We start from the raw sequence: 13,909 nt of genomic DNA, 5'->3' as shown, positions 1-13,909 counted from the left end.
GCTTTCTTTCCTGCTTCCATGAGAGATGATTTATGATGGTTGAAAAAGAGGTGTAACCCCGGAGATTCTCTCCCTGTAATTTCTTTATGCAATTTCGAGATACTATTTGCTTGTCAATAAGCTCTGGTGACTGTGCTCGACAGTGTCAAATTGTTGAAAGCGATAGAGGCATGGCAAACCAGAATAAATCCAGGAACCAGATCTGTGGTATACTTTGAATCCAATGGTCAATCAGACAAACGCCCATATGCCAAGCTTTATATGAATGAATGAAAGAGCGTGGGGTTGTTAGTCATTTATTTGCAATGCTTCATAGTCAAGCGCAAGAGCGGTTTGAATCCAAATCTTGTAGTGTGCAGTCAAAGAACGATGTACAATTTCGGGTAGGAAGACACTTTGCATTTTGCATTGGGACGGGCGATTGGCAACGAATAAATCCATCTATTACATTCAAAAATACACTAGTAAAGTAAAGTAACATACTCAAGCTAGGCTACACTACTTTCCGATCTCTAATGCTCTTTGTGTGAGGCTTCAACAGCATTACTCTTAGCATGGGCATTACATTTGCCAGCCAAAATTATTTGAATCGCCGACTGTCAATTTCTCTGCCAAAATGGAAGGATTTTCCTTGAATTTCGACTTGATTAAACTATTTTGCTGGATTCGACTATGTAAAACATATTGGCTGCCTCCTACACCCTTATACTTTCTTGCAGCACTGTTTAAGGCGCATCCAATGGTACCAAGTAAGTTAGATATTTGAATAAACGTATTGAGCTATTTATGAAAATATGAAAAGAGATTTCTGGTCAGAAAGTCAAAATTTTACATATCAAAGTTCCACAAAGATGATTTTAGGGGTTGCATTGTATCGATAGAAACATTTTGATTCAATATATGCCTTAGGAAAAGTCTTCATTTTTGAGGTAAAAAATGCAATCGTTTGATTTTCAATGAAAACCATGAGGGGTACCTCATGCTTTTTGGTCGAAATTTGGCCATGTTTTTTTGGTCCCTAAAAAGTTGAGCAAAGATGTAAGAAAGTAACTGTCAAATGAGAGCAGCTGTTTGGTGCTATTCTGACAATCTAAAACGGCCTTGAACGCGAGAAAACGCGGCTCAAATGCACTCATATTTTGCTGGATTAGGGACACCAAGGACTAAAAAGGGGAAATACCAGTATGCTACTTGCCCTTATATGAAGTAGCTACGTGTATGTGAATGTAGAGCATCCCATACGAATCAGATCCACAGATAACATGAAGGAGTTTCATGTGTAAGTAGAGGGTCAAAATGAAAGCAACAGTATTGTGATAAGGTACGCAAGAGCAATCAGCCAGCACGAGCTGCCGCTGTGCTGGCTGGTTCTCGCCAAAGCGAAACAGAGGTAGAGAGCCATCCGAAGCATAAACACACGTATGTCATAAAGAACTGTTTATTCTGTTTAGAAATGCGGTTATTATTCTGAATTGGTGGTAATTCTGCATCCTGCAGCGCATGCTTTATTCTTGCGTATCATAATCCCAGCGACAAATTACAATCAGTAGTGTATGAAAAAGGCTCTCATACATCAAAAGGTTAGAGCCCCCCTTTTTTCATTACATTTGAAATTACTAAATGTGCATGATAGTCAGTGATTCAGTGGGAATTTCTACCAATGCGACATTGCAATTAAGCTTAATAATTGGTTTAAGAGATTCAAGTGCCGGGCAAGTTGAACTAAAAAACGATTTGCTATTTTATACGAAAACATCACATGTAAATACGTTTCTTTTTCTCTCAATTATACAACATCAATGCCTGCAGTAACATCAGCATCAGAAAGCCTCATTGTAATTCCTTTGGAGAACAAGGTCTTGTTGCCATCTGTGGTCCTCAAGGTCAACATGCGAGGCAGAGATGCCGTCGCTTTAACCAGAAAGCATTTACGATCAAATGAACAACGTAAGCCAACTTATGTTGCTTGCATTCCATTGACTGGAGAGCCGGCCAAAAGCACCGCAGTTACAAACGATCCACAACAGCAAGAGCAAGAGAATCCCAATGATCCCAAGGCGACTCCTACCACCAAGAGCAGCAATTCCATTAGCGCCATGAAAGATGAGGGATTTATCAAGCCTGAAGATAAGCATCGTTTGTTCAATTACGGCTGTACTGCGCGTATTATTAGAGTTCAAAGATCGGGTCTGGGCGCATTTACCATGTTTGTGGAGGGTATTTCTCGCTTCAAAGTAGATCGCTTTACAACGCCAGAGGGTAGTACATTGCATGTCAAGGTGAAATACATGGATGAAGAAGAGCAAGAAAGAGATTTAGAAGCTGCTAGTGACGAAATCATCCGATTCAAAGCTCTAGTAAGAGAGTTTTTGGCCAAGATGAAGGATCTTCGCATGCCTGAAAACTTGATCCAGCAATTGACCAAGCTCACTGATTCAGTATCCCCTCCGGTATTAGCAGATTTACTGGTGTCTGTCATTGAGACATCATTTGATGAGAAGCTCACCATGCTTTCGACAACTAATCTCAAGGAACGAGTAGAGAAGGCGTCCGAGTGGATGACTCGTCAACTTCATGTAAGTTGTACACGGTTTGAAGTACATGACATGCACTCATCATTACGCATGATACACAGGTTCTTAAAATATCGGAGCAAGTGCACTCGAGTGTAGAAGGCAAGCTTACCAAAAAGCAGCGAGAGTTTTATCTCCGTCAACAGGTACGACATTTCACATGAAAGCAAATATGATCTGGACCTGTATGTTAATCATCTGTATCTCATCCAGCTAGAAGCCATCAAAAAAGAACTCGGAGAAAGCGATGGTTCCAATGGCGAGAAAGATGAAGATGAATTAGAGCAGCTAGGCCACAAAATTGAAGAAGCTGATCTGTCAGAGGAAGCCTCCACCGTTGCTCAGCGAGAATTGAAACGCCTCAAGAAATTGCAGCCTGCCTCTAGCGAATATGCTGTCGCTCGCAACTATCTCGAGCTTTTAGCTGATTTACCATGGAATAAGAAATCACAAGATGTGATTGATATCAAGCAAGCCAAACAGAAGCTGGAAAATGATCATTTTGGATTGGACCATGTCAAGAAGAGGATTATTGAATATCTATCCGTTATCAAGATTAAAGATGATTTAAAGGCACCTATCATCTGCTTTGTTGGACCTGTAAGTCTATTTCAAAAAAAAAAGAGAGATTATAAATCAATTGACTAACTGGTTATTATAGCCTGGCGTGGGAAAGACATCCCTTGGAAAGTCAATTGCCTCATCTCTTGGTCGCGAGTTTCATCGTATCTCATTGGGTGGTGTGCGTGATGAAGCGGAAATGAGGTATATATCTATTGTGCATTCATGGCTTATGGTTGCCATTGATTGCTAATAAGGTTCTTTATGCTGTTTTAGGGGACATCGACGCACTTATGTAGGGGCAATGCCTGGTCTGATCATTCAGGGCCTCAGAAAATGCAAAGTGAATAATCCACTCTTTCTACTGGATGAGATTGATAAGCTTGTGCAATCATCACATTACGGTGATCCTGCTGCTGCTCTTTTGGAGGTGCTGGATCCTGAACAAAACAACAGTTTCTCTGATCACTATCTGAACGTTCCATTTGATTTATCAAGCGTGCTCTTCATTGCTACTGCCAACAATGTCGAGACGATCCCAGAGCCACTCTTGGATCGCATGGAATTGATCAGCTTAAATGGATACACATTCGAAGAGAAATTGTACATTGCTAAGTCGCATCTATTACCAAAGCAACTGCTGGCTCATGGCCTTGAAAAGGGTCAGGTTGACATGTCTGATGATGTGTTTCTTAAGGTTGCTGAAAATTATACCCGTGAAAGTGGTGTTCGAAGCTTGGAGAGAACCATTGCATCTATTGTTCGTGCCAAGTGTGTGGAACTGGCCAATTTCAGAGAAGCCAACAATGAGGCAGAGTACAACCCTCACGTGTCTCTGTCAGATGTTGAAACTATCCTCGGTGTAGGTGGCATTTAGTTACCTATAGTATGGCATGTTGTACTAACAGCATGGATAGATGGCATTTTATGAAAAGGAGGTTGCTGAAAGAGAGCCTCTTCCTGGTGTTGTTACTGGCTTGGCTTACTCAGGCAGTGGCAATGGTGGCATTCTGTTTATCGAGTCGACAAAGATGCCAGGCCATGGTGATCTTCAATTGACAGGTATTTTCTATTTCAACTCTATAGCACACATGTCTTCTCAACACATTTATTATAAGGCTCATTGGGCGATGTAATCAAAGAATCAGCAAAGCTTGCATTGACTTGGGTCAAATCACACGCTTATGCTTTGAAAATTGTGCCTGACGAAAACGCCAATCTTGTCGAGAAGCATGATATCCATATCCACGTCCCTGGTGGTGCTGTCCCCAAGGACGGGCCTAGTGCTGGTAAATGTGCACGACGCTTAAAATGTGCATAAGCATATATCTAACCCTTTTCAACAGGCGTCACTTTGGTCAGCTCACTTGTCTCGCTGTTTTCTGGCTACCATGTTCCTCCCGCCACTGCTATGACTGGCGAGATTTCCCTTCGAGGCCAAGTATTGCCTGTAGGTGGCATCAAAGAGAAGGTTGTATCTGCTCATCGTGCAGGCATTCGCAAGATCATCTTGCCATTCCGCAATCGCAAGGATGTAGAACAAGATGTTCCCGAAAAGCTAAAGGACGACATTGAGTTTGTGTTTGCAAAGAACATTTGGGATGTCTTGGAAGCAGCTCTGATTATGAACGAAAGAGAGAAATGGACAACTCGCGTGTATGAAAGCCATTTGTAATAAAGAAAGTGTCAAACCGGTAAATTAAGCTGATTGGCCTAAAGTTATATATGTGTGTGTGTGTGTTGCCAGTTGTCCTGCACATCTATTTTTTTTTGGGTGCAATAAAGCATTGACATTCAGAGTGCCATGTCTCAGTTCTCTATTTTTTCCTTCTTTCATCATTTTTTTTTTTTATCTTTTTGTTCTTATCATACCATCATGGAGGGGCTATTTGATCGTTTATATAAAAAGAAGAAGAAGAGAGCATCGACCGATTCCTTTCCACCTACCAGAACACACAAGCATAAATCAGCCAACGTCAAAAGAGCACTGACCATCAATCCCAACACTCGTCATGGTAATTGATTATCTTGCTGGACGTAAGCAGAGTCAATGCGTAAACTAACATCTCTCTGTTCGGTTACACATGTATACATCATTAGCCACCAGTATACGACATCAGTCCATCACCCCAAAACGCTCTTCATTTGAAGCTGGCTCTGCAGAACACAATTTCGCTCGTGGCAAAGGGTTACCGTCAGAGAAAGATGTGAATATCTTGTTTGATAACATGCTGGTAAAACTCAATTAGGTGCATACAAGACATAGGCATCTAATAAATAACTTGTGTAGGAGCGTCGAGGCATTCATGATCCCAGCATAAAGCAAAGCATGAAGGATTGGGAGGTCGAGAAAAAGTGGCTCATGATCAACCAGGATCATCAGGCTGAACTGTTGGCATCCGGTATCCGACATAGTAGACTTCATGAGGCAGCAGCTGAAAGAGCCAGCTTAGATATCAGTCGACTTCCCGGCACACAAATACATCCTAGCACAAGCAGTCCACTAAGCAAATCAATGTCTCGACAGCCAAGACCAAGCATAGACGGACCCCCACCCATCAAATCAATCTCATCACCTGTAAATAAATCAACCACACCCCCATCGCTAAGAAAAAGCCCATCCAATATACTTCGACCTATCAATACAAATGCCACTACTACAACTAATATGAGCCCTGTCAAGAACAGCCCTACACTCAACTATTCACCTACCATGGGCAGATCCAAGAGCATGCATGCGTCTCCGACATCACCCAAAGGCAAGAATGACCATTACTATGATACCAATGCAGTGGATCAGAATTCACAAGAGTTCTTTGTACGCAAGTTTCTTGATCCCAATTTGAGGTCAGTGACACCCAAAATTGCAGCGAGTCTGGAAGTGAGTTTAAGAACAAGATCCATCGAGTAAGTGTGTGTGTGTGTGTGTGTGTGTGCGTGCGTGTGTCTGTGTGTGTGGCATGTTGACTCAGGAATTATACATAGTTGGGTCGTCAAGTTTATTCATCTGAAGGGGTTTCATGTGCTATCATACGCATTGGACTATTTAAACCACAACAGCGAAGACAGAAGAGATGTAGCATTGGAATTAGAAGCAGAAATCATCAAATGCATCAAGGCTATTGTCAATACCAAAGTGGGTGGAAAAGAAGTGATGGATCATCCCGAGTACATACATGCAGTTGTATTCTCCATTGTGTGTCCTCAGTGGCAGACAAGGAAGATGGTGTGTGAATTGCTGGCGTTTTTGTGCTATTTAGAGGGATATGAACATGTGGTTCGCGGGTTCGAACTGCTGAAAAAATACAAAAAGACACTTGGATTATACGATGCGTGGGTCAAGGTGTTTCTGAGGACAATTGTGCACGACAAATATCTTCGTAACGAAATACTACCCGAAAGTCATTTGATGGAATACGCTGTAAGTAGCTATATTTAATCATATGAGTGATAAATTGACGTTGAGGGTGCATTTAGCTGTCCAATATGATCCTGATCAATGCCTTGACACGCATTCCTGCTGGTGTGTATGATCGCATTTACATGCGAAATCAGTTTGATGCTGCTGGATTACAGACGTCGCTGCTACCGAAATTAGAGGCGTTTGACTATCATTTACTCAACTTGCAGATCGAGTCCTACAAGGAGGCAGCCGAGAATGACATGGAAGATGGATTTGGAGATGAACTGGCCCAATTTGACGAACCAAAGGAGCCATCAGAGCTGTTTGATCTAGTGGCAGAGAATATATCAGACTCTCGACGTGGGACTGAGTATCTTATATCAGTCCTCAAGCATTTAACCTGGATAAAAGGGGATGAAGAAACAAAGTAAGTTTTGGCTGTTCTTTTCTTTCTCTCTCGCTTTCTCTTTGTATTCAAACCCTCCATTTGCAGATGTCAGTTGTACAGAATGATCAACATTATCATCGAGAAAATCGTTACCGATCGAACTCAACATGATACGTCCGACGACTTTTCAGCTACGTATGGCATGGCTGTGGGCACAGTCATTCAGAACTTTTATGATTTGAGTCGCTTAAAGGGGATTGAGATGGAGGCCAATGACCTCAAGGAACAGTATGACAAGCTAACTGCCGAAAAAGACGCATTGCAGAGTGAAGTACAAAAGTTGCGTATTTTGCCCTCGCAAATGGACCATCAAGCCGTGCTGAACAGAAACGAACAGTTGATTGAAGAGAACAACTCGTTGCGAGACCTATTGAAAAAGTCGAAAGAAACAATTGAATTACTGCAACACCGAAAAGAGGATGCACTGCCAACACCAACAACCACGCCAACACGAAACATTTCGATTGAACTGCCACCAGAGAGATCCCTGCCAAGCAAGTACTTAGAAAGACGGTCCATGGATGAGCGCGTAAATATGGACGAGCAGGATAACGTACATCAGACTAGCATCTAACATTTTTTGCGTAGCATTTGTCAAGAAACAGCTGGCAGAATACCAGCTTATCTCTACCTGAAGAACAGAAATCAAGCATATTCAATATCTGGCCATTCCGATCCAAGCACAAAAAGCACAGACCAGTCAGTGGCACATACACATTATCTCAGCCCAGTAAGATCACGTTGCCCTGCATGAATGGATCACTGATACTAATATGCTCATTTTTACAGATCGCTTATCATTGGCCTCTAGTCGAGAATCTCTTTCCTCACCAACAAATGCTACTTTCAGTGGTGCCAATGGAGCATCATCAGTGGCTGTGTCACCTCCACCGCCGCCACCACCACCACCACCTCCACCACCTCCACCACCTCCAGGTCCTGGTACGACTCCTGCAGGTTCAATTCCACCTCCAGGTTCTGGTACGATTCCTGCAGGTTCTATTCCACCTCCACCGCCGCCACCCCCTCCACCGCCACCCCCACCGCAAGGCACACACCACCAGCTCTCATCCATATCTGTGGATGAATCGCCATCAACAGTGCCACCTCCTCCTCCGCCACCTCCTCCCCCATCACAGCTTCCCAAAGACTCCTTACAAGTGCCTACACCCAACAGCTTTATCATTCCTGTACGAAAAGAGCTCCAGCATTATCCTCAAGTCAAGCTCAAGAATCTGCAATGGCAGAAGCTGGATGCCAAGACGACAGAAAAGACAATTTGGCATGTTGAGAACCAAGATCATGATAGCATGGAGGAGATCTTGAATGAAAAGGGTGCTTTCGAAAAGCTAGAAGAGTTGTTTCCTGCCAAAGTCAATACCTTCTTGGAGGATCGACGCATCAAGCAAAGCTCCACCGAGAAAAATGACTCTGTTCGATTTTTGAGCAAGGAAAAGAACAAGAATATCAGTAAGTGGATGCACCCTTTTTAGTAGTATTTGTTGCTAATCCATCTTAGATATTGCCATCATGCCCAAGATCAAGCACTTTGAGTCTTACAAGGAAATAGCGCAGCATATTCTTGCCATGGACGATAAACTATGCAACGAGATTTTCTTGATCAACCTCATCACGTATGCACCTAGCCGGGACGATGACCTTGTACTGATGCAAAAATATCTGGATGGCCCTGAAGAAGACTGTCTCAAGCTGGATCAACCAGAGCAATTTACAATTGAGATGCTGCGCATATATCGATACGAGTCCAGGCTGAAATTTATGCTGTTTCGACTTCAATTCTGGGATAAATTTGAGCAGCTCAAGCAAGGCTTGTCAATCGTCTTGTCAGCATCAGATGCACTAAGGAATTCAGAAGCATTTAGGGAACTGCTGCATGTCATTTTACTGCTAGGAAACTACATGAATGCCTCCAGTATTCAAGGCGGTGCTTTTGGTATGCGTATTGATAGCATCAACAAGGTAAAATTTTTGGCTGTGAGGTACCGAATCCATCAACAAAATGGCTAACTCTGTCTGCTAGCTGACGGATACAAAGGCATCTGACTCTTCTCAACTAACGCTGTTGCATGTCCTTATTGGCATTGTAAGGAAAGAATTCCCTCACATTTTAAGCTTTACAGATGATCTTAAGGATGTAACAGAAGCTGCACGGGGTAAAGAATCTAACTGTTATCTCCATTACAGCTATATTAACGAATTTCACGATAGTCATGGCAAGCATTACTGATATTGTACAGCAATACACTGAAATGCGACAAGGACTGAAGCATCTGGGCGTTGAATTGGAGTCTTACTGGAAGGAACAACACCAAGAGGATAAGCATGATCGATTTTTCACTGTCATGGAAGAGTACCGGACATCAGCTATCGGTAGATTCGAAGAGCTGGAAGCATTGTATGTCAATGTGGATGTCAAATGGAAAGATACTATGGTCTACTATGGGGAGAACCCTCGAAACAAGCGCCCTGACGAGTTTTTCAACATCTTTGCTCGATTCCTTTCCAGCTGGAAGACATCTGCTATTGAAGAATCCAATTATACACGCCAGCAAGAGCTGGCAGAGAAACGTCGTAAAGAAATTGAGGGGAGAAGAATCAAGGCACTCAAGATCATGGACAGTGACAGTACCCTAAGCGAGGATTCTGAATCAATATCAGGAGACGATGATCGACGTTTGATGGATGATCTACTGGAGAAGTTAAGATCAGGTGAAAGGGAGAACAAATCAAGACAGCTTCGTGTGCGACAACGACTCAAGCGCTTGAGAAATGTGCAATCTCCTAGTAATAAGGTGGAGAGGAAATCGTCGCATCGTTCTAATAGCATATCATCTACTGCTTCGTCTGGCCACATGCCGCTTATATCAGCAGAAGACATGTTGCGAAGTTTGCAGCAAGAGGACGAATAAACCAAGTGAGAGGTCTTGTTTAATAAATAGTACCATTATTTACCCATCAATCAAACTTGATTAATTGTGGTGTTGACTTTTTGCTTTTTTCAAGGATGCTTCGCTTTTCCTTTGAATATTTAACTTCTTTTGAACAAAGTACGCATCATTATGGCGATCTCTTGAAATGGCGCAGACACTAGCCTGAATGGTTACAAACAGCAATGTATTATGTATGGTAGCAATGATCAAAGGGTACCCACTCTAGCCATCAATAAAAGTAGTAGTAGTTGACGTATTGTGCCTCAAACGAGTCAAACGCCTTAGTAGGAAGGCAATTGGGCATGATTGCTCTACAAGATCTCACCGTCTTCACTATAATATATACAGTACTGGACAAGCAGCAAATTCTATTTCTCATTCCCTAATAAATTAATTGATTGTTTGAAATCTACTTATTATATAGCAGGTTTTTATTATTACCGATTTGAAATATCTACGTCGACAGCCTGCAGGGCCACATCATCGTCGAAGGTAGCGAGATTGCATCAAATTCAGCATTCAATAAATATTGGTTTTAATGGGTTTTACCATAGCCAAGTAAAAGAGTAAAGACCGTAGTGTTTCAGCAGCAAATTCGGTTTCTTCCATTATTATTATCAAGCTTATTACCAACAACATAACGTATCAGAATTTGCATGAATTAGTCTTACCAAATCAATATGCCTCCTATTCAAATTAGAAGTTGCACAGGATGCAGAACTGCCCTTCAAGAAAATTTCAGCTACCAAAGATGTGATTTATGCCGTTTAAATAAACTCTATAAAGCAATAAACAGCCAAATTTGACAGATTTCAGACCTTCATATCTTGACATGTAGACCTTTATGAGCCACCGGAATGACGCCAAACAATTGTACCTGAATAGTAGTAACTATCTGACACATTTGCTCAACTTTTTGGGAACCTAAAAAACATGGCCAAAAGGTATGAGGGGTACCTCATGGTTTTCATCGAAAATCAAACGATCGCGTTTTTCACCTTGAAAATGCAGATTCTTATTAAGGTATATATTAAATCAAAATGTTCCTCTCAGTCCAAAACGACTTCTGAAAACACTTTTATGAGGTTTTCTTATGCAAAATTTCGACATTTTGGCCAAAAACACTATTTCAAATCTTTTGAAATTGCTCAATAAGTTCATTCAAAACATCTATATTACTTGGTACCATTAGAAGCGCCTTGAAAAGTATTCCAAAAATGTATTAGGAAGCATTGGATGAGCATCACAATTTACATAATCGAACACCATAAGATAGATTAAGAAGTCGAAGGAAACGAAATCTGTCCAATCTTGAACGAAGAAAAAATAAGCTGAGTTTGAATCAATCTTGGAGGCGGCATTGCTGCTGGCTGATCTAAATGCCTTTCTGTTGATGACAATGATGATTGCGATACTGATTAAATGGAGATCACGAAAGTAAAAGGACAATTGATTAGCGCGAATACTTTTTTTTTGGGGAGCTGTGCCTCATAGAGGCGCCTTTTGCAATGGCAATATTTCAAAAAGTCGCTGTAGATCTTACACAAGTCCTGCATTTACTTATGACCAGCTTTATGTCGCCATGTTATTAAAAGCATCAGCAGCAGCGAACGATATAATAATTCTATTACCAGAAAATGGCGATTGCGATGTATGAATGCTGCGTAAAATTTGAAGTTTCTCTCACATTGTCCCAATAATAGGCTTCGTCTGATTTCAGTGTAAGCAAAAAAGAGATTGAGGGAGATACTTCCTCTCCTCCTGGTGGCTCTGATATAACCTTTCTTTTACTAGCTAATAATTGATTGTATAAAATCTACTTGATATACCAAAATGTTATAACATCTGATTTAAAATGTCTTTGGCGAGAGCCCACAGGGCGACGCCAACATCGAGCGTATCGAGATAGATGGGCTAGTAAGCAATATACGCATGCTATAGACCAGTTTCATCTGGATAGTTTTACCCCTTTATGCGACAGCAAATCTCAAGCATATCACATATGCAAATTTTGAGAGGCGGCACACAGAGAAATTCTTGTTTTTTCAAAAACGTCTTGATGCTCTGTATTCCAATACAATCCAAGGGATCACATTGGTAAGTTGAAGTAAAAACAGAGTAGCACAAGTGATTGATCCATCGAGACAAAAAGTCTCGATTTCAAACCCACATCGAAAAACACACTAGTTTGGTCACTAGAACGCACTTGATCCTAATGAAAAATGTCTTTTTTTTTTTTTTTTTTATCTCTTCCATGTTTGATACGAGACAGCCAAGTACTAGCATAGAAGAAGGGAGGATAAACAAGTGGATGAATTTCCTGATCTGCTGTTTTTTTTTGCCATAAATCTTTGTGTTCCTTGAGTAACCTTGGCATCAAATTAGATTCTAAATCGATTGGACAAGTAGCCGTTTTCTTTTTAGCTTTTTCTCTGTATTCTTGGGTCCTGTCCAAGCTTAATTGGACCAATTTCTTGTCCCTTGATTGTTTAAATAAACTCACATTTTTTTCTCGCTCTCTTTCTCTTCTTTCTCTACTTCCTTTTCCTCTCTTTTTCAACCGCACCATCACCATGCCACCTTTCACGACTGAAGCAGAAGAAGACAAGGCAAGCACGCTTAGAGCCAGGCCCATCAAGGTGGAGGACGAACTGCTAGAGGACAGACATCCAGATTCAAGACATCCTTTATTCGTCGGTCATTGGAAAAGATCTATTCCTTATGTTGATGAAGATTTCGCTCGTGACGATATGGATGAACCTCATTTAAAGCGTAAACACACTATCCTTCGAGAGCATCCAGAAGTGGAAAAGCTATACGGCACAGATATCCGCACATTATATGTCACAATCGCCATCACGGTAGCCCAGCTAAGTATAGCGTATGTCTTTGGTAAAGTGTGGTCACCTCCATGGTACATCTTTTGCTTGGTCACTTATTTCATTGGTGGTACGCTTACAAGTATGATTGGCGTTATCATCCATGAAGCTTGTCATTGTCTAATTTTCAAGCAAAAGTGGGTGAATCGATATGTGGGTCTCTTGGCCAACGTCTCCTTGCCTGTGCCTATCGCACAGTCATTCCGTCGCTATCACATTGAACATCACACATGGCAAGGCGTTGAAGGTATGGATCCAGATTTGCCACTGGAATGGGAAAAGAGCTTGATTCGTGGTAATGCTTTATGCAAATTTCTATGGATCATGATCTATCCTATTATGTATGTTGTACGCGGGGCTGTGATGCAAAAGGATAGAAATTTAACACCTTCAAAGTGGGAAATTATCAACGTTGTGTTCACTGTATGCTCTGATGCTTTGATCCAGTATTTCTGTGGCTGGACAGGCTTATTCTATTTGCTTATGTCTCTCTGGTTTGGCTATTCGCTTCATCCTGGAGCTGCTCACTTTGTACAAGAGCATTATACCTTTGACGATGGCCAAGAGACCTATTCTTACTATGGTATCTTGAATATACCCTTTATGAATATTGGTTACCATAATGAACATCATGATTTCCAAAAGGTTTGTTTGTGTTTGTGTACACTGGGGATTATATAGGTTGCTAATCCCAAGATCCATAGATTCCTTGGTCAAATCTCCCTGCTCTTCGTTCATTAGCCAGCGAATACTATGACAAGCTATCCTATCACACTTCTTGGGTCATGGTGCACTGGAAGTTCATCACTCAGCCTGCTGTTGGACCGCAATCTCGAGTAATTCGTAGCTACGACGACTTTAAAAAGGGTAGATCTCTTCTGGGAAAGATGCGTCAGTACGATTTACTCAAAATGAACAAGAAGAACACCATTGCTAATGCCGCGCAATAAGAACACATTTAAAGAACATATCACTCCCATCCCCGTCCACTTCATTATAACTTGCATTAGTTTTCTCAAATTTGATATATCAGATCAAATAAACGTTGTGTATAAAAAAATATATAAAAGACATGTCACGGTATTGGAGCCATC

The 13,909-nt window shown here is 41.4% G+C and overlaps 3 protein-coding genes across 3 annotated transcripts; all 3 read left to right on the top strand.

Moving 5' to 3' along the window:
* Positions 1-1,799: 1,799 nt before the first annotated feature.
* Positions 1,800-4,809, top strand: ATC70_013359 (uncharacterized protein; the record flags this gene model as incomplete). Its single annotated transcript, XM_064832523.1, has 8 exons — positions 1,800-2,576; positions 2,636-2,719; positions 2,787-3,173; positions 3,235-3,338; positions 3,411-3,996; positions 4,052-4,196; positions 4,253-4,423; positions 4,481-4,809. The coding sequence occupies 8 exons, from the start codon at positions 1,800-1,802 to the stop codon at positions 4,807-4,809; spliced, it is 2,583 nt and encodes an 860-aa protein (XP_064678782.1).
* Positions 4,810-5,010: 201 nt separating this feature from the next.
* On the top strand, positions 5,011-9,915 carry ATC70_013358 (uncharacterized protein; the record flags this gene model as incomplete). The annotated part of the gene is made up of 11 exons (XM_064832522.1): positions 5,011-5,149; positions 5,235-5,368; positions 5,425-6,041; positions 6,120-6,555; positions 6,612-6,964; positions 7,031-7,514; positions 7,574-7,715; positions 7,775-8,455; positions 8,505-8,965; positions 9,027-9,159; positions 9,215-9,915. The coding sequence occupies 11 exons, from the start codon at positions 5,011-5,013 to the stop codon at positions 9,913-9,915; spliced, it is 4,281 nt and encodes a 1,426-aa protein (XP_064678781.1).
* A 2,594-nt stretch (positions 9,916-12,509) lies between these two features.
* ATC70_013357 (uncharacterized protein) lies at positions 12,510-13,765 on the top strand (the record flags this gene model as incomplete). Its single annotated transcript, XM_064832521.1, has 2 exons — positions 12,510-13,460; positions 13,520-13,765. The coding sequence occupies 2 exons, from the start codon at positions 12,510-12,512 to the stop codon at positions 13,763-13,765; spliced, it is 1,197 nt and encodes a 398-aa protein (XP_064678780.1).
* Between the last annotated feature and the right edge of the window lie 144 nt (positions 13,766-13,909).

Source organism: Mucor velutinosus (assembly GCF_035048745.1).
Source record: "Mucor velutinosus strain NIH1002 chromosome Unknown tig00001575, whole genome shotgun sequence".
NCBI lineage: Eukaryota > Fungi > Mucoromycota > Mucoromycetes > Mucorales > Mucoraceae > Mucor > Mucor velutinosus.
The sequence above is the reverse complement of the archived record's forward strand: the minus strand, read 5'-3'. Positions and strand labels throughout refer to the sequence as shown.